This window comes from Symphalangus syndactylus, chromosome 6 (assembly GCF_028878055.3).
Source record: "Symphalangus syndactylus isolate Jambi chromosome 6, NHGRI_mSymSyn1-v2.1_pri, whole genome shotgun sequence".
Lineage (NCBI taxonomy): Eukaryota > Metazoa > Chordata > Mammalia > Primates > Hylobatidae > Symphalangus > Symphalangus syndactylus.
The window spans coordinates 39,736,895-39,754,766 of record NC_072428.2 but is presented as its reverse complement, the minus strand read 5'-3'; the positions used below and the strand labels follow the sequence as shown (position 1 = coordinate 39,754,766).

The 17,872-nt window shown below is 35.3% G+C and overlaps 1 protein-coding gene across 26 annotated transcripts in view; it reads right to left on the bottom strand.

The window, feature by feature from the left end:
• Nucleotides 1-17,872, bottom strand: part of SOX6 (SRY-box transcription factor 6) — a 792,566-nt gene that overhangs the window by 476,680 nt on the left and 298,014 nt on the right. The window contains exon 1 of one of the 26 annotated variants that reach the window (XM_055282295.2): nucleotides 12,929-12,987. The exons of the other annotated variants lie outside the window; for them this stretch is intronic. Coding sequence (XP_055138270.2) covers nucleotides 12,929-12,984 — 56 coding nt within the window. The 5' untranslated portion in view covers nucleotides 12,985-12,987. Of the gene's footprint in view, nucleotides 1-12,928; nucleotides 12,988-17,872 lie in introns of those variants that run through there. 26 annotated transcript variants of the gene reach the window in all.

Sequence of the window (17,872 nt, the reverse complement as noted above, 5' to 3'; positions counted from 1 at the left end):
TAGCAAATTTATATTGAACCACTTATTCTTTCTGAATGCTAGTTCCCCTTTAGTATTTCTTTTTCTTCATTCTCTTTGGACTGGCCTGATGCTTTGGCCCCTTATCAAAGCGTTTTCTAAGAAACAGTCTGACAGCTCTAATTTGCATCTGGTTATGCAAGATGTGGTTAAGAACATGGACTTTGGAGTTAAATACACCTTGATTCCAATTCATTCTCTCATTTATTCATTCAGCAAATATTTAGTGAACATCTAACATGTGCTAGGCACTGTTCTAGTTGCTGAGGATATTTCAAACAAAATAAGGTCTCTGCAAGGATGCCTTCTCTTACCACTCCTATTCAACATAGTATTGGAAGTCCTGGCCAGGGCAATCAGGCAAGAAAAAGAAATTAAGGGCATCCAAATAGGAAGAGAGGAAGTCAAACTATCCCTGTTTACGGACAACATGATCCTACATCTAGAAAAAACCCATTGTCTTAGCCCAAAAGCTTCTTAGGCTGATAAACAACTTCAGCAAAGTCTTAGGATACAAAATCCATGTGCAAAAAACACTAGCATTCTTATACACCACAACAGTCAAGCCAAGATCCAAATCAAGAACAGACTCCTATTCACAATTGCCACAAAAACAATAAAACAGGAAAACAGCTAACTAGGAAGGTGAAAGATCTCTACAAGGAGAACTACAAACCACTGCTCAAAGAAATCAGAGATGACACATATAAATGGAAAAACATTCCATGCTCATGGATAGGAAGAATGAATATTGCTGAAATGGCTATACTGTCCAAAGCAATTTATACATTCAATGCTATTCCTAGTAAACTACCATTGAGATTTTTTACAGAACTAGAAAAAAAAAAACTATTTTAAAGGCTGGGCACGGTGGCTCATGCCTGTAATCCCAGCACTTTGGGAGGCTGAGACGGGCGGATCACGAGGTCAGGAGATCGAGACCATCCTGGCTAACATGGTGAAACCCCATCCCTACTAAAAATACAAAACATTAGCCGGGCGTGGTGGTGGGCGCCTGTAATCCTAGCTGCTCGGGAGGCTGAGGCAGGAGAATGGTGTGAACCCAGGAGGCAGAGCTTGTAGTGAGCTGAGATCGCGCCACTGCACTCCAGCCTGGGGGACAGAGCAAGATTCCATCTCAAAAAAAAAAAAAAAAAAAAAAAAACTATTTTAAAATTCACATGGAATAAGAAAAAAAGTGCCTGAATAGACAGAGGAATCCTAAGCAAAAAGAATAAAGCTGAAAGTATCATGCTACCCGTCTTCAAACCATACTACAGGGCTACAGTAACCAAAACAGCATGGTACTGGCACAAAAACAGACACATAGACCAATGGAACAGAATAGAGAAACCAGAAATAAGAGCACACACCTACAGCTATCTGATCATTGACAAACCTGACAAAAACAAGCAATGGGGAAAGGATTCCCTATTCAATAAATGGTGCTGGCATAACTGGCTAGCCATATGCAGAAGATTAAAACTGGATCCCTTCCTTACACCTTATACAAAAATTAATTCAAGATAGATTAAAGACTTAAAGGTAAAACCCAAAATTATAGAAACCCTGGAAGACAACCTAGGCAATACCATTCGGGACATAAGCATAGGCAAAGATTTCATGACTAAGAAACCAGAAGCAATTGCAACAAAAGCAAAAATTGACAAAGGGGATCTAATTAAACTAAAAATCTTCTGCACAGTAAAAGAAGCTATCAACAAAGCAAACAAGCAACCTAAAGAATGGGAGAAAATTTTTGCAAACTATACATCCAACAAAGGTCTAATATCCAGCATCTATAAGGAGCTTAAATTTACAAGATAAAACAAACAACTCCACTAAAAAGTGTGCAAAGGACATGAACATGCACTTTTTTTTAAAAATTATACTTTAAGTTTTAGGGTACATGTGCACAACGTGCAGGTTTGTTACATATGTATACATGTGCCATGTTGGTGTGCTGCACCCATTAACTCGTCATTTAATATTAGGTATATCTCCTAATGCTATCCCTTTCCCCTCCCCCGACCCCACAACAGGCCCAGTGTGTGATGTTCCCCTTCCTGTGTCCATGTGTTCTCATTGTTCAATTCCCACCTATGAGTGAGAACATGCGGTGTTTGGTTTTTTTCTCCTTGCGATAGTTTGCTGAGAATGATGGTTTCCAGCTTCATCCATGTCCCTACAAAGGACACGAACTCATCATTTTTTATGGCTGCATAGTATTCCAAGGTGTATATGTGCCACATTTTCTTAATCCATTCTATCATTGTTAGACATTTCAGTTGGTTCCAAGACTTTGCTATTGTGAATAGTGCCACAATAAACATACGTGTGCATGTGTCTTTAGAGCAGCATAATTTATAATCCTTTGGGTATATACCCAGTAATGGGATGGCTGAGTCAAATTGTATTTCTAGTTCTAGATCCCTGAGGAATCGCCACACTGACTTCCACAATGGTTGAACTAGTTTACAGTCCCACCAACAATGTAAAAGTGTTCCTATTTCTCCACATCCTCTCCAGCACCTGTTGTTTCCTGACTTTTTAATGATGGCCATTCTAACTGGTGTGAGATGGTATCTCATTGTGGTTTTGATATGCATTTCTCTGATGGCCAGTGATGATGAGCATTTTTTCATGTGTTTTTTGGCTGCATAAATGTCTTCTTTTGAGAAGTGTCTGTTCATATCCTTCACCCACTTTTTGATGGGGTTGTTTGTTTTTTTCTTGTAAATTTGTTTGAGTTCATTGTAGATTCTGGATATTAGCCCTTTGTCAGATGAGTAGATTGCAAAAATTTTCTCCCATTCTGTAGGTTGCCTGTTCACTCTGATGGTAGTTTCTTTTGCTGTGCAGAATCTCTTTAGTTTAACTAGATCCCATTTCTCTATTTTGGCTTTTGTTGCCATTGCTTTTGGTGTTTTACACATGAAGTCCTTGCCCATGCCTATGTCCTGAATGGTATTGCCTAGCTTTTCTTCTAGGGTTTTTATGGTTTTAGGTCTAACATTTAAGTCTTTAGTCCATCTTGAGTTAATTTTTGTATAAGGTGTAAGGAAGGGATCCAGTTTCAGCTTTCTACATATGGCTAGCCAGTTTTCCCAGCACCATTTATTAAATAGGGAACCCTTTCCCCATTGCTTGTTTTTGTCAGGTTTGTCATAGATAAGATAGTTGTAGATATGTGGCATTATTTCTGAGGGCTCTGTTCTGTTCCATTGATCTATATCTCTGTTTTGGTACCAGTACCATGCTGTTTTGGTTACTGTAGCTTTGTAGTATAGTTTGAAATCAGGTAGCATGATGCCTCCAGCTTTGTTCTTTTGGCTTAGGATTGACTTGGCAATGTGGGCTCTTTTTTGGTTCCATATGAGCTTTAAAGTAGTTTTTCCAATTCTGTGAAGAAAGTCATTGGTAGCTTGATGGGGATGGCATTGAATCTATAAATTACGTTGGGGAGTATGGCCATTTTCACGATATTGATTCTTCCTACCTATGAGCATGGAATGTTCTTCCATTTGTTTGTATCCTCTTTTATTTCATTGAGCAGTGGTTCTTCTTGAACATGCACTTTTCAAAAGTAAGACATAAATGCAGCCAACAATCATATAAAAAAAGTTCAATATCACTGATCTTTAAAGAAATGCAAATCTAAACCACAATGAGATACCATCTCACGCCAGTCAGAATCACTATTATTAAAAAGTCAAAAAATTACAGATGTTGGCGAAGTTGTGGAGAAAACGGAATGCTTATACGCTGTAGGTGAGAGTGTAAATTAGTTCAACCATTGTGGAGGACAGTGTGACAATTCCTCAAAGACCTAAAGACAGAAATACCATTTGACCCAGCAATACCATTACTGGGTACATATCCAAAGGAATATAAATTGTTCTATTTTAAAGACACATGCAAGTGTATGTTCATTGCAGCACTATTCTCAATAGCAAAGACAAGGATTCACCCTAAACGCCCATCAATGATAGACTGGATAAAGGAAATGTGGTACATATACACCATGGAATACTATGCATCCATTTAAAAAAGAATGAGATCATACCCTTCACAGGGACATGGATAAAGCTGAAGACTATTATCCTTAGCAAACTAATGCAGGAGCAGAAAAGCAAATACCACTTGTAAGTGGGAGCTAAATGATGAGAACACATGGACACATAGAGGGGAACAACACACACTGGGGCCTATCAGAGGGTGGAGGGTGGAAGAAGGGAGAGGATCGGGAAAATAACTTATGAGTACTAGGCTTAATACCTGGGTAATAAAATAATCTGTACAACGAACCCCTATGACACAAGTTTACCTATGTAACAAACATGTACACTTGAATGTAAAAGTTAAAAATAAATAAATAAATAAGGTCTCTGCCTTCATTGAACTACCCGCACTCTGATGAGGGTAGAAGGTAGCTATAATAAACAAACAAGCTCTGCTTTGTCTTAGTAATCTGACCTTGGGCAAGTCACTTCAATTCTGTATGTTTCAATTTGCTCAACTATAAAATAGAAACAATAGAAACTACTTCAGACTATTGTAAGAAATAAATAAAACACATGATATAATTAGCACATAAATGTTGGCTCTCTGAGCTTTGGCCTCACTATCAATCTTCCAGTTCCTGGAACACAACATGTTCCTTCCACCATAGGAAATTTGCATATATTCTTTCCTTTGCCTAAAATATTTTACATATTGCTTACCCCGACCCCAGCCCTTTTACTTTGTCATTATCTACTCTTCTTTCAGATCTCGTTTCAATCCCTACTTCCTCAGGGAAGCCTTACCTAACTAGGTCAATTCTCATTATATTTGTTTAGAAAGACAGATATAATCCATGTTTATTTGGTTGTTCATTCATTCATTTTTCTCATTCATTCATCCAAGACCCCATCATCTTTTACCTGAATTACTGCAAAAGCCTCTTTCTATAGTCTGAATATTTATGTCTCCCCAAAGTTCATATGTTGAAATCCTCATCCTCAAAGTTATTGTATTAGAAGGTGGGACCCCTCGAAGTTGATTAGGTCATGGAGGCAGAGCCCTCTTGAATGGGATTAGTGCTCTTATAAAAACCCCCAAGAGACACCCCTTGCCCTTTCCACCTTGTGAGGTTAGAGTGAGAAATTGGCTATCTATGAGGAAGTGGGCGCTCACCAGACAACAGATCAGCCAGTGCCTTAATTTTGAACTTCCCAGCCCCAGAACTGTGAAAAATAAATTTCTGTTGTTTATAAGCCACCCAGTTTATGGCATTTTGCTTCGGCAGCCCAAGTTGACTGAGACACCTCCTAACTGGTCTCCCTGCTATAGTCTATACTCAACACAGTTGCCAGAGCAAACCTTTTAACATGAAAGTCAGATCATGTCACTTTTTTGCTGAGAACACAAGTCACCTTTCTGCTGAGAACCCATCTTCTTCAGGTTTCCTATCTTCCTCAGGGTAAAAGCCAAAGTCTTTACAATGGTTTAAATTATGCCTGTCCTCACTGATCACATCACACAGCTATTGTGGCCTCCTTACTGTTACTATTCTTCAAATTCATCAAGTTCACTCCTCTATGTCAGGATACTGGTTCTGTCTTTCTAGAATGGTCTTCTACCAGATATCTGCATGGTTTGCTTCTCCACTTCTTTCTGGTGTCAACTTAAATATCACCTTATCTGTTCAGATGATCTTCTTGTATTTTATAAAATAGCAAACTCCTCACCTCAGCACTCCCTACCACCTTTGCCATGCTTCATATCACTCATCACCTTTTAATATATTTTATTTGCTTATTTGTTGTCTTTTAATATCTCTCCTACCACTACCACTAGAATATAAACTTAATGAGAGCAGGTATTTTGCTTTGTTCACTATCTCCCCATTCTCTGAAACAGTACCCAGCACATAGTAGACTCTACATCTAAGATGATAACTTCCATACAACAAACTAGACAAATTTCCAAAATAAACAATTTATACAGCTGAACAAAATTTTTTAAAGTTCTGGTCATCTCATAATAGCTAGGCAACATCCCAGTGCTCTCTGGGAATTTCGGGCCAAACTATAATTAAGACAATACACAGTGAAACAAAAACAAAAACAAATTAAAATATTCCAATTTATAAACTAGATGAGGAAAAATAAAAACATCAGAAAGAATAAAATGGAACCACATATTATAAAAGAAAAAACAATGTACCTTTTAACAACTATGAAGCATATTAATGTTAATTGTTATTGGTAGCTTGAATTTACTAAACTTCCTAGGGTTTTACTTGTCCCACTATGGCTCAGATTTCATATCAAGTATTTGTCATAGATAACTTCCCCAGTTTCTTATATTCTATTGAATTATACAAGGCATTATTATCATGTTGACATTTTTACTATTAAACACACTAACATTCAGTTAGACATTGCCAAACATTTCCCACATTCCAGTAATCATTAAATTCTCCATAGTAAATAAGATTGAGATCATAAAAAGGAAGGAAAATAAAACTGTATTATATTTAGAAACAAAGATATGGTGTTGTTTGGGGATTTTCCCTAAAAGTTCCCTTAGCAAACAAATCACCACCAAGTCCTACGAGTTATAATTTCTGTATATTCAACTGGCATTCATTTCACGGCATTTCAGGTCACCTCTTTCCCTTCCCATCCTTCTACTCCTACTAATTCAAAAATACAGTTACCTTGATTGATAGAGATGGATAGCAATACTGTCTTTAATTAGCACCAATTCACTTACGACAAATATCTGGGCCCCACTCAGTGAAGTAGGAACAATGAAAAGACATCAGCACCATTTTAAAAGCTCTTTAAGAAAGTTCAGAACTCCAGTTCTTAATTCAAAGGCATATGCCAAGTTAATTACAGTCAAAAGTGTAACTGTCTCTCTTTAAGTCAAAGGATTCAAAACCAATTTATGAATGATACTGAAATAATGTATTAATTAACTGTCCACATGCTGTTACTCTTAAGAGTTTTAAATATAAAACAAAATGAATTAAAAAGGTTATTTTTCAATACGAATTATTTTAGACGTATCCAATGATACAAACTGCCTTAATCAGAAACCCAGTTTTACATTTGTCTTATTTTGTTAAATCTCAGTTTTTTACCACATTATTTTTCTAGGACAGTGGGTCTCAATCTTTGTGGTGATTAGAATCATCTGTGGAAGTCATTTAAATGAAGATTCCTGGGCATCTAGAGATTCTAATTCAAAAAGTTGGGGTGAAGGATCAAGAATCTGCCTTTTAAACAAACACCAAAATCCAGTTATTCAGTTAGTTAATCCAGTTAGTGTGCTCACATCATAGGAGGAGAAATGCTGATCTAGAAAGCGTTGGTAGTAGTAGCCCATTTCCTACCAATTCTTAACAAACTGTTCTTCTCCCATGAGTTTCAGCTCCTAGTACATTTCATCTTACATCCGTGACTCGAATATTAAAACCATTTATTCAATAGGCATTCTGTGGGGGCTTGCTGTACAGCCAGTAATCTTCTAATATTTAAGGTTTATAGGGCTACATGATTTCTGCTTTGGGATTCAAAATGACATATCAAGGCCTTTAAAAATAATCATTCTCTCCCTATAGAAACCTCTTGAACCAGACTGAACTGCCAAAGATAGACTAATCAAAACCTTTAGGTTAGCAGTATTAATTTCACCTGAAATTATGAAGAGAGGTAATATTTTTGTCCTTTTCTACCCTGAAAATGTTAACAATAGCAAATAGTTTTCTCATAACAAAACACATCCATTCATTATTTTTCCATTCTCTTCACCCTTCTGAAGAAAAAAAAAATGAAGCCCTTCCAGAGATTTTTAAAAACAGAGTGAACATTGACTTTATCAACAGAAATATGAAATCTAACATTTAGTAACAAATACAATTGTGAGTATATGATATGTAAGATGCTGTGTAAGAAGGTTTTGGTATGCAGATGAACTCTAGAACATGTGGTCTATTAAAAGACCTTATTAGGTCAGCTAGATTTGGAATATGACCTATAAAAATGCAATCAGCTTTCAATTATCAACCAATGGATCATCCACTTGCCACTTATAGTTATATTTTGGGTTATTAATATATCAGTCCTATAAATAACAGCTTCTAATTTAATTATTTTATTCTTTTTTTTCAAATTTCGGAGTTTTTGTTATGTGCTATTTAACCCATCCCTCAACCTCAGCAGACTTGAAGAAGGTCACTTTGCTTAAACAAGTTAATAAATTAACGCTGACTATTCCCTACTTGGACTGAGCATCAAATAATTAAGCAATATGAGCAGGATGAGGAATGCTGAACTTATGTAACAGAATATTATGAAAAGGATAACATACAGTTTGTAAACTATTAAATCTCCTCTTCAGAGTGCCTTGTATATATGTTGTAGCTAATATTCAGTAGCAAACTAAAATTTAACAGCTCCCAATCATCTACAAGGTAGTTCAAACTCCTTAATAAGACACAAAGGCCTTCAGGATTTTAACCATATGTATCCTTCTAGTCTTAGGCCATATCACTTTCTCAAAAAAAAGTAATAATTGTTTAATAATTTAATGCTTTCCATTTACCAGGCACTACATCCAGGCAATTTGTTTAGCAACATTATAAATATTAATTATGTTTCAAAGTAGGAAAACAGGCTCAGCATTTTACCCACAATCATAAAGGTAGTATAAAATGAAGTCAACTCTGCTCTGACTGACTCCAAAGTACACACTCTCAGTCATCTTCCTCACACCCCTCATTCCAGCCATGATAAACTAACATATGCCTTTGATGCCTCCATACTTTTGCTCATGTTTTTCTGCTTCTGAAATGTCCTTTTTTACCCTTGTCCACCAAGATTGTCAAAATTCAAAAAAATAGTTACTAAAGTACCTGGCATTGTTACAGGCACAAGAGATAGACTAGTGAGCAAGATAAAGATGCTGCCATTATGGGGCTTGCTCTTTCTTTGAGCTCCTACTCTTCTACTAATACCTGACTCAAAGTCACTGCTTTGATGATAATTCCCTTTATATGTCTTAATTTCTTCTTCTATTCTCTCATAGCACTTTATACAGACATTTAGTGCAGTATATCATATTGTACTATAATTGTTTATGTATCTGTCTCATCTTCCTCTCCAGCCTACAAAATTCTTTGACGTAAAAGGCCCTTTTCCATTTAGATTTGTATCCTTAGCCCTTAGCAGAATACTTTGTTCATAAGTAAGTGCTCAATAAAAGTTTTGTAAGTGAATAGAAAACTAGACCAAATATTTGTCTGAGATGCCATATAAACTAAACATTACAAATACTTCAGAGAAAATATGCTACAATTTATAAAATCAGCCACAAAAAAGTGGCAGTCATAAATATTTAAAGATATATTTAATTATTGCCTTGGTCCTTTTTAATGATCAAGTTTATATTAGATGTTATATAAAATATTCAATAATAACAGTCTAACTTAAATATTTAACCAGCTGACATAAGTATACAACTATTATGCAGCCTCATAGTTCAATATTTAAGTTAAATAATAGTATTCACCACAGCTGAAACTTAAAGTTATTATTTAGAGCTCATCTGCACTGCCAATGAAATTGCAGGTATTATTTCTTCCGAATTTGATTGCAATAGCAAAGAAAATAACTATTGATTAAAAATAAAGGCATATGAATACCAATAATTGTTCAGGGTAGAAACAATTTGCATACGTATATTTATTTCTGTGTTAAATCACATGATTTTAAATGTAATCAAATTTAATTTCTTCTGAAGAGGCTTGTGATTTTAAAAACTGAAAAGTTAGCCTTAGAACATATTTTGTATTTATTTTTAATTGGTTCTATATCTTTTGCAAATTCCAAATTATCTTTAAATTATCTTCACATAATGATATAAATATAAAACACCAACTTGCAGGCTAATAGCCAAAGCATAAAACTTGTATGTAAGTTTCCCTTTAAGAATATGAACTCTGTAATAATACAGTCTATTAGTCACAGAATCATAGAATTTCAGATCTAAAAGATCCAGTGACTGCCAGCAAACCACCAGAAGCTAGGAAGAGGCAAAAAAAGATTCCCTACAGGTTTCAAAGGGATCAAGGCCCTGCCAACACCTTGATTTTAGACTTGTAGCCTCCAGAAGTGTGAGACAATACATTTCTGTTTGAAGCCACCCAGTTTATGGTACTTTGTTACAGCAGCAGCAGCAGCCCTAGGAAATTAATACACCCATCAAAAAAGTCTTTCAGCAAAACTATTTCAAATGCAAAAAAAAAAAAAAAAGTTTCTTTTCCCTTTTTGTTTCTTCTTTTTGTTTTTATTTTCCTTCTCCCTTCTCTCTTTCCTGATTGCTTTCTCACTGTTTATAAACATAATTATGTTCTCCCTATTCCAAAAAAAAAGACCCTTCCCTCAGTGGTCTCTCTGCATTAAGGGACTGCCCCAGTCACTTGCTACCTCAGCTACCAGGCTCCTTTAGAAAGTGTTCTATCCCTCTACCACTATTTCCTCATCAACATCCTCACAGTGCAGTCCTTTGCCATCTAGCCCTGGCCTTAGCAACAAGCTCCAATTGACAAATCTTCATTCTTCTAAAATTCTCAACAGAATTTGATACTCATATATCAAATCAATAGTGATTGCTGTTAAACCACCATGGCACACGTTTACCTATGTAACAAGCCTCGTTTCTGCAGATGTATCCCAGAACTCAAGGTAAAATAAAAATAAAAAAAAAAATAGTGATTGCTGTTGGTAACTTCCTTCTTACTGAAATTCTCTCCTCTTTTGACTTCCATGACATAAAAACTTATTTTTCTCTATTCTTTCATTGCTCTTCTCCCTTCTCCCTTTATCATTCCCCCAGGAGTTCAATCTTAAGGTGTTCTATCTCTCATTTCCTCTCTCGCTCTTTCCCTCTCTCCTTCCCTCCCTCTTCCCTCGCTCTGTCTGCAGCCATATATCATCTATCACTCCTTTGCAGGTAATTCCCAAATCTCTATCTCTAGCCCAGAGCTCTTTTTTGAGTTCCCTACTCATACTTCCACACAACGTAATTTTGTAGTTAAGAGCACAGAATCATGTATACCTAATTTTAAGTCCTGGCTCTGTCATCCACCAACTCTGCAACTTCAGGCAAAATAGTTAATCTTTCTAAGTCTCAGTTTCCTCATCTGTAAAATAGGTTTTGTAATAATTATATCTACTTTACTGGGTTGTTGGAAGGATTAAATGAGAAAATAGATTCAGAGCAGAGAATAATTGTGCCTCTTGCATAAGAATTTTTCAGTAAATGACACCTTGCTGTCATTTTAACTGTCTGACATCTCCACATATTGCTATATGTAGCCTCTTAAATTCAATATGCATGTAGACACTCCACCGTGTTCTGTCCCCAAACTATCATCTATTCATGGAATCCTAGCCTTCTCTGTGAACCAAGCATAAAATCTGGCCAAAAAATGTAGGCACATTAAGGGCCTGGCCAACTGTGGTGGCTCAAACCTGTAATCCCAGCACTTTGGGAGGCCAAGGTGGGAGGACTGTTTAAGGCCAGGAGATTGACACCAGCCTGGTCAAGATAGTGAGACTCCATCTTTACAAGAAATTAAAAAAAAAAAAAAAATAGCCAGCATGGCATTGCCAGCTTGTAGTTTCAGCTACTTTTTAAGTCCTGGGAGGCTGGGAGGTGGATTAACCCCAAGAGCTCAAGGCTGAAGGGAGCTGTGATTGTGCCACTGCACTCCGGCCTGGGGGGCAGAGCAAAACCCTGTCTCTATTTTTTTTTTTAAAAAAAGGTAAGGGCCTTAGAAATTCTCTCTCCTGGCCTATTTTAAAATTAATCTTATTCTATCCAGTATTACAGTTATTATATATTTTCCCATATCCCCATACCCAACCCCACTAGATTGTGAGCTCCATGACAGCAGAGACGTTTTATATACCTTGTAGTACCTAAAAGACAATCTTATATATTGCAAGTACTCAAAGAATGTCTGTTTATATGAATTAAGATTAAAGGTCTCATAAGTACCTAGGTTCATAAGCTAGGTTTAAATACTAAGTAGTTTAGTTTCTCTATCACCTTCTCTTGAGGAAATCTCCTAATCTTATTCTTGCAATTCAGGACCCATAGCATTCTACCACAAAAACAGGGGCAACTAACATTCAGTGAAAGCTTACTATGTGCCAGGCACTGTTCTAAGCACTTGATATGTTAAAATGTTCATTCTTCCACCTGTAAACTACGTAATATGGGGAAAATTATTTAACTTGTCTGTGCTGAGTTTCCTTATGTATAAAACTGGGAAAATACATATAATAACTACCTCAAAGAGTTGCTTATAGTTTCACATGAGACAATTCATTTAAAGTGATTAGTACAGTGTCTGGTATATGCTATATGCTCAATAAGAGTTGTTATTGTAAAAATATAAGCATGTGTGAGTGTAGGGAAGACCTTTTTCTTAACTATAGTCATCAATCAGTAAACAAAATTGGATAAGCCTGTATAATGAGTAAATTTGATGTATGAAACAAACCTAGTAGTGTAAAAAGAAGGTTATCAATGAGTTTAATGAGGAAAGACAAATCAAGTATAGGCCTTTTGAAAGTATGTATGTTTTCGTGTGTGTGAGTGTGTATATGTGTATATACATATATACACACTATATATGCAAAATAAACTGCAACTTACTTATTTTTAAATAAAATTTAACATATGTGTCAATTTGCTTTGATTCAAGTAAAGAGTATATAGAAATAAGTGTAAACATTTCTTATACATTAACTTGAAATTATAAGAGATTTTTAAAAATTAAAATGACGAAAAACTGAGCCTAAGTAATATTTTAAGAGAAAAAATTTCAAAATTGGGGGATATTTACCTCTTTTCATTTATTTTGCTGGACACACTGATTGCAGCATCCAGAGATGGAGGCATGTAAAAATGTTTGTAGTTTCTTTCCTAGAAAGAGAATGGAACTAGGTATGTGCAGAATTGGATATATGAGCAGCTTGCTCTAACCTAGTCAAGAACTTTCTATGAATTCTTTATTTTGAAGAATATTAGGAATACAAGAAATCTTCAAGTCTTTCTTAGAACCCATATAAATAGTGTATCAGGCTCTGAAGAGGATCTGGTCTAAAGGATCAGGATCTGATCTACCTATCTCTGTTGTTTGGTGATAATCTTTCTATAATGTTAGTGAAAAAAAAAAAAAAGAAGAAAAATAGGGGCCAGACGGGCAGCAGATTTCCCTTCCTTCTCTAGGGCACAAAGGAGAAGCCCATGATCAGGAAATCTTGAGCAACCTGTATAGTCCCTGGGTCTAAAAAGAGATCCCCTTGCTTGCTCCTTACCTCCTGATACCTCTTCCATTTCCTACTCTTTAAATGCCACAGAAGTAACCTTATAATAACCTTCTGACAAGAAGTACAGGAAAGCGTGTAGGTGAATAGGAAGAAGCATATTATTATGTTCTTCCAAGTTTCTAGCCAAAAGAACTTTTTTCATCAGGCAAGTATAAGGGAAAGATAAGACAGAGTTTTCATCATTTTCTTCACTGTTCATAATCTAAATTTGACAGTAGCCTCCAGTAGATTGGCAGAGAAAATAAAATTAAATATTTAACAGCTGAATGGCCAACAGAAAAACTATGGGCAATATTAATGCTATTTATCAGAATAATTATGCTATTATTCACATTTCTCCTATTTAAGTTGAAATGTAAAGGGAATGTAATGCAGAGATACAGAACCAGATAAACAGAGAGCCTTAATTACAGTCACTCCAAATACAATTCTATTTCTTTTATTTAAGTTTAATTGTATTTCTATCTTCTATTTTAAGTAGAATCTCATGCATTCACTTTATATCACAATAAATAGCCAATGTGTAATGGCATTTATCAACTGCTCACTAAAACAAAGAAGTTGTATCAGGGCTGACACAAATGATTGACCTGATTAGAGAAATTTATATAATAGCTAGTTTCACAATAAAGATTATGGATAAAGTAAGTTCTTTTGTAATTCCTCTAAAGAATACTATATAGACCTTCCAACTGATCTGAATGAATAATAAGCTACACAGCTACAGCACCAAAAAATGGCTTTAATCCTTTATCTCTCAAAGTATAGCCACTTCCTTCCTGGCAGAGTTCAGATCTTGAGATTCCTCTTCCATAAAATTTTATTCACAAACTGTCTTTTCATGGTATCATTCCCTGTGTAAGAAATTGAATTTTTATAACTGAAATTTACAGCAGGGAAACAGTATACAGTTGTCTTTCCACAGCAAGATTGTCCCAATAATTCCTACACTATGTAATTTCAGTTAAAGCTGCCAACCATAGACTATAATTAAGTTTAACATTCAAGACCTCACTACACCTCTCTATAAAGTGTAAACACAGATTGGCATACAATTGGTATTTCTGAAGTGTCTGGATTCTCCTCTTTCATACAGTTAAACTATCTATTGCACACTTTAAGTTCCATATATAGACACCAAGCACTGAAGGAAACAGGAAACATTATGTTAACACGACTATAGCATTGATGAATAAAAAAACATAACCTCGAGGCTAAGCTGCCAAATAAGTAGTGAATTAATTTCTGTAAAGTACTCCAATATTACAAAGGTGTGTTGAAAGGTGTCTGCTCATGTTTCAAATTAAACGCACTGCTGGTCAGCATTAGCACCTCAGCTTTGAACACCAGCCATTTGCCTATAACACTTCAGGGGCTAGGAAAAACGGATTTGCCGTTCACACTGGAATAATTAGAACATGTCAGGAAGAATTAATTTCCTCATTTTTCAAAAGGATACACAGAAATTACCATGTTATTATATGACAGGGTCCCTTGGAGAATTATATTAAATTTAATTTCTAGCGCAGCCCACACAACAAATTAAAGTCATAAATAAGATGGAAAGAAGCGGGACGCAGAGCATATGTTTATGGCAATGAGTGAAGCCAAGGGACCAGAAACAACTATCTTCATTTCATTTTATTTAAATCAGCCAGACACTGTGTATCTGAATGACAGCACTTGTTAATGGTGCTGAGATTATAGGCTCCTTAATTTTAGAAAACAGAAGCAGTCAGTCAGTGTCTAAAATAGTACATTTCCTACAATGCAAAAATTAGTATAAATTTACTTCCCTTTCAAGTCCATTTCTTTTTGCCCTGCAGCAAGTTTAACAAAGATAAACTTATTTTTAATAATACTGTTTCTCTATTTGTCTTCACTCTGGGCAATTTTCTTGGATTAAAAAGAAAAATGTAAGAAGTAAAACCGAAGAGTTACCAGGATAAGTGAAATCTGCAAACACAGCGTCTGTCCAGAATACAAGTTTCCTGCTCCATCCTGAAAAATACATCTACCCATTCAGGGCTGAGAGACAAGTTTCTCCAACAGAAAATTTGTTTTTCATATGAAATGAAAGATGACTTTTGCATACTGCCTATCAAATTGGAGTGAAACTACTAAGGGTATGGTTCAGCCACCCTAAAAGCACTGGATTTTTAACTATTCATGAAGCCCAAATGTGTGTAGAACAGAAGAGATTCTACAGCCCACTAATACTGTAGCCACCCCTCAGGTCACATCCAGAGACTTCCTGCTGCCCTCTCTTCCTGCTTAAGAATCTCTCCTCAGGTACCACCTCTTTTCCTTCCACCTCAGTTAGACATGTGCACTCATTAAAGGATTCTTGCTTATGACCATACCATCTACTCTGAAACCAGCCCAAGCACAGCATAGAAACATTAATAAAACTAATAAATGTATTATAAAATATTAAAGCCATTATTGATGCCCTCCCTTCTCAGTGAAAATATACGTACACTTTTATTTGTTATTTAAGTTATGCATAAAATAACCAGACTAGAAGCAAGTACATAATTTTTCCCTATATGCTACAAAAAATACTCAAGGTGTCCTGTAGGTATTGATGCTTTTGTATTGAGAGGTCAGCACCTCTCCAACATTGAAGGCTAGCATCAAGTTACACCTCCCTGGAGCAATCCAAATGCTTCAAATACCAATTATCAAAGCAATTTATATTATTTACTATTCAGAATTTCTTAAGAATGCATAATCATTATCTTTTAACATAAAATATCCTCAATGTATGGCAAATATTAAAAAATTGTAAACGGTGATGTTTAGAAAACTATTTAAAATGACTAAATCAAAAGCAATAAAAAAGCTGCCACAAAAGAGATCATTAACAAACTTACATGACTTTTTCCTCCTTCCAGCATAGATTTAATTTCCACATAGTCCCCTACAAATTCTAAATCGTAAATGTTAAGATTACTCACAGCTCCAGAAACATGCTGGTATTTTATCATCCTTAATAACTGAAGACATTCTTAAGGTGAAAAAGGAGTTTGTACACTTTAAGAAATGACTGTCGTGAAACTGAGCACTCCCTTGGGTGCAACAAACTTTAAATAATTTGTGAATCTATTAACTGGCGACTCTCTTCATAACACAGATTTCACACTCACAGGTCACTGCATTATCAGCCTGATACAAATCATAACATTTTGGAGAAAAGTTCATAATTGAAATCATTAATTAATTTAACAGGACTTTTAGTTATGCATTGCATTAAACAGCTGTAAAGGAGCAGAGATTAATTAGTTGTTTCTCTGACAATTTTCACTGCTGCTATTTACTTGGTGGAAAACTTTTCAACTTGTAAAGCACATCATGCTCTCTATAATCTGGTAGTGACCTATCCAAGCAATTTCAAGTTGAAGAAATTATAATTTCTCTAAAATGAAGTCTGGAGCCTCTGAGGTGTTTACCTCTGGAAGAAGAAAAATTAAATAACAAATATTGTAAAGCCTGACCTTATGCTTATGTGAAAATGAAACCTGCCTCTGGAATAAAGCCTTAAAAGTATATATAACAAGTAACACAGAAATGAAGAAACCAAAGTTATGCCCAGCTAACATTTCCCTGAAGCTATTAAAATGACATGCATTCACATATTTTGCATATTAATCTTTTTCTCTTAAATATATAAACACAAATTATTGAACATAAATAAATTGTATTTATGTGCATATCTAGTGCCTTTACTTCTTAGAATTTGGAATCATTGACTGACCTACAAGTTGCTCTAGCAAATTATTGGCTAGCAAAGATAAGAAAATTCAAAAAGCAACTCAAAAAGGACCATTTTAAGGAAAAACGATTAGCAATATTTGCAATACATCATTCCAAAGTCCTTTCATATCACATCACACTCCACACAACTTCATCATTTTAACAGTTTAACATCTCATCTACTGTAAGAAAGGCACTAAAAACTCTGTGTCAGGAGATTATAATAAAACAGGTAATTCCCTAGAAAAATACACATCTTATCAAAATTAATTAGTTGAAATTAAATATTTTCCAGGTTCGTATCAGGAAATAATCAGTGGCACCACCAAAATCTCAAAAAATTTTTTTCAGCCCAATCTTGTCCCCTATTCCCTCTGCCCCACATGCAGCAATCATACTGAAAACTTTTTAGAATTCCTAAAATATACTAGTCCCTTTTAATGTCTGGTGCTTTTACAAATACTATAACCCCATCTTAGACTATTTTATCTCCATGTCCTCTCCAGATAATTCCCATAAAAGGTATCTCAAGTGTTAACCTACTCAATGAAGCTTCCCTCCAATTCTTCCAGACAAATTACACATTTCTACATATATTTTTCATTCATATCTCAATTCTAACACTGTTATTTCTCCTTTACTTGTCTCTACATTAGAGTTTTAAGTTACTTAAAACTAGCTTTAGTATGCTATTCACATTT